This window comes from Oncorhynchus tshawytscha, linkage group LG03 (assembly GCF_018296145.1).
Source record: "Oncorhynchus tshawytscha isolate Ot180627B linkage group LG03, Otsh_v2.0, whole genome shotgun sequence".
NCBI classification, from domain to species: Eukaryota; Metazoa; Chordata; class Actinopteri; order Salmoniformes; family Salmonidae; genus Oncorhynchus; species Oncorhynchus tshawytscha.
In genome coordinates, this window is record NC_056431.1 from 51,208,663 (window position 1) to 51,217,475 (window position 8,813).

General features: G+C 39.8%; 1 protein-coding gene across 1 annotated transcript; it reads left to right on the forward strand.

The window, feature by feature from the left end:
- Window positions 1-84: 84 nt before the first annotated feature.
- Window positions 85-8,581, forward strand: LOC112238538 (very-long-chain (3R)-3-hydroxyacyl-CoA dehydratase 2). The gene is made up of 7 exons (XM_024407113.2): window positions 85-643; window positions 2,191-2,308; window positions 3,182-3,200; window positions 3,787-3,875; window positions 4,484-4,605; window positions 7,073-7,251; window positions 7,648-8,581. Exons 1-7 carry the CDS (start codon window positions 519-521, stop codon window positions 7,725-7,727), a joined length of 732 nt encoding a protein of 243 aa, XP_024262881.1. The 5' UTR covers window positions 85-518; the 3' UTR covers window positions 7,728-8,581.
- Window positions 8,582-8,813: the final 232 nt, after the last annotated feature.

Sequence of the window (8,813 nt, forward strand, 5' to 3'; positions counted from 1 at the left end):
ATATACCTCTTATGACCCTTTAAAATAGTTTTTTTTCTGGTGTAACACTGCCACCCGTGGGTGGAAGAGGTACGTGAATATTCCATTGTTCCTTTCCTCTTATTTCTAAGGCTTATAATGCAAATGGAATGGTTCGAAAAAACATTACGTACATTACCACACATAAAGAACAACATGCAGCAACCGTGGTACATATAGGACCATAACGATATTTATGATTTGTTGTAATTCGAAATATGGGCTATCCGATACGCACAGTATTTTGTTTGTTTTGTGCCAAAAACCCATACAAATCTACGGCATTAAGAACTCAAAAGCAATCACTAAGCTAAAGTAAACTGTTTATGGTGATGTTTCGGTAGGGGGCGCGGGCTGCTGGTCCCATAAAATATTGCGCAGGCCCAGTTTACGCCTTGCATTTCTTGATTTGGTGGACTGATTGGAAGAGTAGCTCTGCCTGATTGCTATTTTCTAAGCATCTGGCACACTAATCGGGCAGCGCCAAGTGGGGTTCAGTCATGTCAGCACCTGCTATGGGGACCACGAAGACGGCTCACAGCGATGTGGCCCCGAAGAAAAAGAGGGGACCGGGTGCCCTGGCTACGGCGTATCTGGTTATATATAACGTGGTTATGACAGCTGGGTATGTACACAATTCTGATACACTTTTTTTTCCCTGGCCATTTTGCTCAATAATGCTTGTATTTTGGAAATAATGATAGGCTAATGATTAAATCATTCCCATGTGAACAACTCTGCTTCGCTGGCGACACGTTGTCGATAACTCGTTTCATTGTGCTGCCTTCAGCGACATTGCAGCATATCATTTCAGTCAAACACAGAACTAATGTGTTGTTACTTTGTAACAGCCTCCATCGGAAATTTATCAATTGTCTGTCTTTGGTTACAGTTAGTTCTAGTGAGCGCCCACAAAACACTGCAATTAGCTATGTTGCCTAGAGTTGCAACTAATCGCGTAAATAATCAGTCAAAAGTTTGGACAAACCTACTCATTCAAGGGTTTTCCTTTATTTTTTACTATTTTCTACATTGCAGAATAATAGTGAAGACATCACAACTATGAAATAACATTGCAGAATAATAGTGAAAACATCACAACTATGAAATAACACATATGGAATCATGTAGTAACCCAAAAAGTGTTAAACAAATCAAAATATATTTTAGATTTTAGATTCTTCAAAGTAGCCACCCTTTGCCTTGATGACAGCTTTGCACCCTCTTGGCATTCTCTCAAGAGAATGCCAAGCGTGTGAAGACAGCTTTGCACACTCTTGGAATGCCAAGCGTGTGCAAAGCTGTCATCAAGGAAAAAGATGGCTACTTTTGAAGAATCTCAAATCTAAAATATATTTTGATTTCTTTAACACTTTATTGGTTACTACATTATTCCATATGTGTGATTTCATGGTTTTGATGTCTTCACTATTATTCTGCAATGTAGAAAATAGTAAACATAAAGAAAAACCATTGAATGAGTTGGTGTGTCCAAACTTTTGACTGGTACTGTATGTAATATATATCATTTTAAAAAGGATGTAATTATGTCCAGTAATAGCTATTGTTCTTTATGCGTACTGCATGTAGTTTTGCAACCACCATTTGTTAGTTTTTATTTTTACTGTAAATAGTTGTTTTGGCAAAAAAAGTTATGACAGTATTTCTGATTTCACTCAGCATTATGATACAAGTTGTTGTGAAAGAAATTGCACAAGTGCAAAATGTTGGATGCGCCCCTGTCCTAACAAGTTAGGTGACGTTCCTGTCTGGTGAGGTGATATTTTCCCTCTGTGATACTTGCTCTGTTTATTGAGTACCAGCTACAACGGCTACACCGTGCCTTTTCAGGGGCTATATAGCCTGCTCAGTTTCTATTACTAACTTTAGTAGATTAATATCTATCACATTCAAAACCTGTCACTCCTACCAATCACGACTATTCAAGAATATGACTGTGCAGATGCCGCTTCCATCTATGTATTAGGCCTACGTTCTGTGTGGTTGGACTGTTTTGCTTTACCCTGTCCTCTAAGAGTAAACTGAGGCTATTATTTGATACCAGAAATGTATTTCCACCCAGAACTCCTTGGAAAATAGTGGCAGTTGCTACTGAGTAGACTATCCTGGCTAAATAACTGAAATAAACATGAAATGTGTGTGTTCTTCCAGCTGGCTGGTCATTGCTGTGGGCCTGGTGCGGGCCTACCTTGTCAGAGGCAGCTACCACGGCCTGTACTTCTCTATAGAGAAACCCCTGAAGTTTTTCCAGACCGGTGCACTCTTAGAGGTGAGTGGATGTAGGCCAAGTCTCTGTTGTAGGGCCTCAGGGTCAGACCTGGGTCATGTTCATTAGGTACACTAGTAAAATATTATGCAACAGAAAATGGAAATCTGTATACTTTTTCTTATTTGACAAGTTCAGGTAGAGACCCCTTTATGTCACTTCCTTACAAAATGGTTTCTCCCCACTGAACAAAATCTGGGCTTTTATTCAGAGCACTTAACAGGACAGCCCCTTATCGCTCTCTGTGTGTGGTGCATTTGGTAAGTCCCCTACTGTATAAATACAACTTAATGGCAGGAATGTTCAAGCACATAGCACTGATGTATTTTTAAATAGAAACTCCTCCACAATGACTGGCCTTGGCCTTTCCCCGCAAACCACCTCTGTGCTACTTACAGACAGCACAGAGGCCTAGCAGGGTGTTAGTGTGATCCTCTCCAGCCACACTGTAACACAGAGGGAAGGGATTAGGCCTAGTGGAACCCAAGCTCAGTCTACATGTTGCTCTTATTCCAACTCCCTCCATTCATAAAAACACCTTTAAACACTGGGCATTTCCAGTGATTATGTTTTGACTAGTGCACTGGCTTTTATCTAGTCCTTGACCAGTAGAATGAACTGTCTTGGTGTACATATCCACTATCATAGGATTGACAGACTACATCTTATTGCCATATTTAACCTTGATTCACTAAAGAGTATGAATCAGCTGTGAGATCAGAGTTTATAATTGCATACATTAAAAAAAAGTCAATTAGTCTCAAACTCATGTACTGACAATCTGTGTGGAGATACAATTAATTGCATAAAGTATTTACACTGACCATATGGTGTGACTGTATTTATGCTGAGTGTTTTATTTTTATTTCCGTTCAGATATTGCACTGTGCAGTGGGTAAGTTGACGTTCCTCCCTCTTCTCATGGTCAAAGTTGTGTAGTCTCTTCCGGTCATGTGGACATAAGCCCTACTGAGAGCCATTGCCTCAGATAGAGATAGCCTTTCCAGGCTGCTAAGATAAGCCTGGCCTGATGGTACCAATGTGATAACGAGCATGGCCCTGCTCCATTGTGTTCGTTGCACTCCCGGTTCACAGTCCACTAATTATCTGGGATTTGAGGCTAACCCTTACCTTCATTATTGCAGCTGTCTGTCTCTGTCTGGACATGTGCTGCCCTCTGCTGGAAAAATCTAGACACTACACACATGTAGCCCACAGCTTAGTGTAATACAATGAATTTTGTAACTGGAATTGGTGTGCTATATTTTTTGCTATCTTATATCAGCTTTTGTGTGCTGTCTACGAATTAATAGTCCAACACTTGACATACTTTTGCACAAATTTAAAATATGATGTCTTGTCTTTTCTTCTCATCGTGTATTTTGCTCAGTATCACTGTTGTGAAGTGGTAAAGCTGTATTTTGAGGTGATACAGTACATATCTTCTAATGTGATGATCATGCTGTGTTCTCCTGCTCCAGGGATCGTTCCATCCTCTGTGGTTCTAACGGGGTTCCAGGTGTTGTCTCGGGTCTTCCTCACCTGGGCTGTGACACACAGCGTCCGAGAGGTACATCTCTTCTTCATCTAATCATTCAGACCCCCATTCACCAATTATGGAACTAGCCATTTATTTTCCAGATACGTTTAGTTTGTTTGATCTGTTGGAATATCAGGATGAATCAGCACTGTGAATTTGAACATTTGAAAGCTAAAATATTACGGAGTGAGACAGTAAGAAATATTCCAACTTTATAATATGTGGTCATGGTTTCAGGGGATCAATGCCCCTAGATGTTGTCTTCATCCCAAAGAAAGAGACTTGCTGATGCCTTAAGGTCTGTGAGCCTGAAATAGTGAACATGCTTGAAGCCAATAGGGTGAATAACACTAACATGTTTGTAAGGTCTGAAACGCTCTACTGCATATGTGTGTTTGAGTATTTGCAACTATGTTAATTTACAGAGACTGACTTTTGCTTTAAAATCTTGTGTTTACAATTCTCTCTCTCCCATGACATGCAGAGTTACAGCGTAGTATAGTTGGTGCAACAAACTGCACGGTTCTGCTATAACCCCTTGGTCTTCCAGTTGAATGAATCTACTACAAGCTATTGCATGCTAGCTTTGAATTGTCTGCCCAGTCTCACCCCTGTCTGTTTGTCCTGTCTGATCCCAGGTCCAGAGTGAAGACAGTGTCCTGCTCTTCGTATCGGCCTGGACCATTACAGAGATCATCCGCTACTCCTTCTACACCTTCAGTCTGCTCAACCACCTGCCCTACCTCATCAAATGGGCACGGTAAGAAAAGCTCCCCGCTCCTCCTGTTGGCCAACTGAATGAGAGAGGCACTCACTTCACATTGGAAAGAAGTGCTGTAGAATTACTTTGTGTGTTAAATTCAAAACCTTATTCCTTATGATTTATTATTATTATTTATTAATGTTATTTAATGTGTTTCTATGGGCCATACTTTTGACTGGTACTGTATATACAGTGGGGCAAAAAAGTATTTAGTCAGCCACCAATTGTGCAAGTTCTCCCACTTAAAAAGATGAGAGGCCTGTCATTTTTATCGTAGGTACACTTCAACTATGACAGACAAAATGAGAAAAAAAATCCAGAAAATCACATTGTAGGATATTTAAATTAATTTATTTGCAAATTATGGTGGAAAATAAGTATTTAAATAAGTATCATCCGCCACCTCATGCCCAGGCGTTGTAGGGAGGTCATACAGGCACGTGGAGGCCACACACACTACTGAGCCTCATTTTGACTTGTTTTAAGGACATTACATCAAAGTTGGATCAGCCTGTAGTGTGGTTTTCCACTTTAATTTTGAGTGTGACTCCAAATCCAGACCCATGGGTTGATAAATTTTATTTCCATTGATAATTTTTGCGTGATTTTTGTTGTCAGCACATTCAACTATGTAAAGAAAAAAGTATTTAATAAGAATATTTCATTCATTCAGATCTAGGATGTGTTATTTTAGTGTTCCCTTAATTCTGACGAACACAGCTGTAGCTCTATCACCTTCCACAGCAGGATGCGGAGGTCTGACATTTTACCTGTACAATTTTATGTAATGCTCACCTGATTATTTAATGTGTGGGTTTAAATACTGTACACAGCCCTCTTTATTCACTGTCAATGTATGAGACATACCGCCATGTCGATTGTTATTAACGATGGGGAAGTTCTTTGATGCTTTACACTAGAGTCTCTGTCATTCCGAGATGGTGGAAGTAGGGGTGCGAGCATCGTGAGAGAATGTGACTGCGTAGTTAAGAACCGCGTGTAAACGGCCTATCTTTTCTGCGACATAAAAGATCACAGCACATAAAATATGCATCTAATACGAACTGAAATATTATCAGGAACGTGTTGGATTGTTTTCACAGGTTTCATATCCTTATAACCGGTCAAACTGATGTCATTTGGAAATCTTCCACTGAAAATCTTTTAGCTGTTTCAGATTATTGCATTTTCTCCCCGGTCCCTAAATGTCCTCCCTCCCCGAGATAAGCAGACATAAGAGAGAGAACTTTGTTGATTTCAATTAGATTATTGATGCGTTTATTATATCGATTTAAGGCATTGTTGTGGTGAGTTAGGCTTTATTTAGTCTTTTAGGGCCCCTCCAGATTATTCACCTTTTAGTTTTAACCATAAACTGGCACACCTGATTCAATTAGTCTTGACATATCATCAAGGCTTTGACCCATCGAATCAGGTGTGCCAGTTTATTGTTAAAACAAACATGTGAAACGTCTGGGTGGGCCCCGAGGAGAGGGTTGGGTAACCCTGTTCCAGGGCAACATGTAATGACAGAAGATTGCCTTCTAATTATTATAGGCCTAGACAAGTTGACAAACAAATGCCTTCCAAATGTCAGAAATTATAAGATATCTAGTAAAGAAAATATTTTTAATCCCTTTTAAAAAATCGTTATGCCATTCCTGCTGTCATTATATAGTGCCTTCAGGAAGTAGTCATACTGACATATTCTACATGTTGTTGTGTTACAGCCTGAATTTTCCAAGAACATGTTTTCACTTTGTCATTATGGGGTATTGTGGGTGAAAAATATATATTTATATATATTTCATAAATGTTGAATTCAAGCTGTAACACAACAAAATGTGGAATACATCAAGGGGTATGAATACTTTATGAAGGCACTGTATATGTTCATAACAGAGTTATACGGGGCTGTATATAAAGAAACCTGGGCGTGTACGACACTCCATCCATAATGTGTTTTCTCAGTCTCAACCATGGCAACAAAGGCCTACTCATTGGGGAGGACCTTTTGTTGCCTGGTAGCAAATGATGATGATTCTTCTAATGTCAGCCAATGTTGTGGTGCTTCACTCTTTTCACCTTCAGTTGACTTTATAAAGACAGTTTGTGGTACATGACAGGTAGAGGAGCTGCACGATATGGACAAAATATTAAATATAATTTTTTTTAAATGAATATTGTGAAAGCAATATGAGAAAACAAGAGTCTGAACTTGGGCATGACAACAAATGAACACGTCTGGGAGGAGTAGTTTTCTATCAGAACATGCTTCCCCAGTCCCTATTAGAATATGCAGTTGCACAAACAACATGCGGCACAAGATCTGGGCAACCACCACTGTCACCATGAATTGAAAGTCAGCAGAATTAATTTGCTACAGTAGTGATATTGCAGCCTCTTTCAATCTGGATATTGTACATGTCCATATTGAAATGTACTCCTTCCATCCGATCTCCAGGTACACATTCTTCCTAGTGCTGTATCCTATGGGAGTGACAGGTGAGCTGCTGACCATCTATGCAGCCCTGCCCTATGTGCAGAAGACAGGTCTCTACTCTGTCACTCTACCTAACAAGTACAACTTCTCCTTCGACTACTACACCTTCCTCATCCTCACTATGGTCTCCTACATTCCACGTAAGTCTCTCTTTCTCTGTCTCTCGCCACATTGCATCTCCCCTTCCTACTCGCTACAATACATCACTGATTTACTATTTCAGTAGTACACCAGTGATGTGTTGGATTGAGTATGTAGGGGAGATGCATTTCATGAATTACAAAAAGCGAACATCTAGACAAGCGAGCACTAAGTGTGAAGTAATGCATTACAATTCACTGTAAGATGCTCTGCGCTGTGAATTCTAATGCTCTACCTTGCACTTAGTGCTTGCTTGTCTAGATGTGGGCTTTTTAAATGTTGTGAAATAACTCATAAATATGTTTTAAGGTGTCTGTACTTAATTCTGCATATGATTCTATGGTTACTTGTTTGTTTTTTTATCTGACTATGTTGTCCTCCCGGTGTTTCCCCAGTGTTTCCCCAGCTCTACTTCCACATGATGCGTCAGAGAAAGAAAGTCCTGGCCCACGTGGAAGAGTACAAAACAGAGTAAACACAGCAAACACATGGCAGACTGATCACATCATGCCACGGGGAGGAGGCTTGGCAGACTGATCACATCATGCCATGGGGAGGAGTCTTGGCAGACTGATCACGTCATGCCACGGGGAGGAGTGGAAAAAGACGAGATAACCTTAAAAAAAAAGAAAAAACATGCCTGACCAATTAAATATGTCTGCTTGTTGAAATACCAAGAAACTCAACTCTTTTTCAGATCAAGAAAATAACATGGGGAATGGGGATGGTCGATCTAACAATGGTTCTTGCTAATCAGTTGGTTCGGTTTTGGGCTGTTGCCTGGCTATTAAGATGCTCTTGTCATTTACAATATACCAACTGCTTTTCGTTTTCTTTGTAAGTAAATGCAGTTACCATGTTATCAAAATGCTACTTACTCAAAAACTGTTTTGTAAATGTGATGATGATCCAGTTCTGTTGCACTGGCCCCTTTGAGAGGCAGCATAATGCTGTGCTGTTGCCTGTGACTCTGGTCATAATGTGCTGAATGCACTGATACAATCAATGCCCTCTTCTCTCATAGTTCAGTAGAAGACAAACACTAGAACCCCCCCTCCCTCCATTCTATCACTGGTTGCATCCCAAATGGAAGCCTATTCCCTATATAGTACTATTTAGGGAATAGTGTCATTTGGGATGCTACCATGCTTTGTGCTCTAATGAATAGTTGTCCTTTGTTAGGATGGAAGGAGGGTTCCATATTTGTCTGACTCAACGGAGGACTATGCCTGTTTAAGTAATTTATTTCTGCGACTCGATTTTTCACCTGCAGAACTTCTGATCACATTCCATTTGGTGTAATAAAGCTTTTCTTTATTCTGTGCTTTACATAGTTTGGTTTTCCAATACTTATTTTCAAATGCTCAACTAACTGCAGTAATTCAGTGCTTATTGGCATAAGATAGCTTTTTGCTTTTATGTTTTGGTATTTTTTGCATTGATTGTATTTGTTAATAATTTGGACCATTTGGGTTTCTTTAGAATCATAATATGTTGATTGTGTGTTGGGTATTGATTTGTAAATCTGTTTGAAGTAGGGGTAGGCCTCCATGACCTACAG

Bases quoted from the DNA above. Each gene is read 5' to 3' on its own strand.
- LOC112238538 (XM_024407113.2), top strand. From the start codon at position 519: ATGTCAGCACCTGCTATGGGGACCACGAAGACGGCTCACAGCGATGTG. The intron at 644-2,190 runs GTATGTACACAA...GTGTTCTTCCAG, and splicing joins AACGTGGTTATGACAGCTGG to CTGGCTGGTCATTGCTGTGG. The intron at 4,606-7,072 runs GTAAGAAAAGCT...TCCGATCTCCAG, and splicing joins TACCTCATCAAATGGGCACG to GTACACATTCTTCCTAGTGC.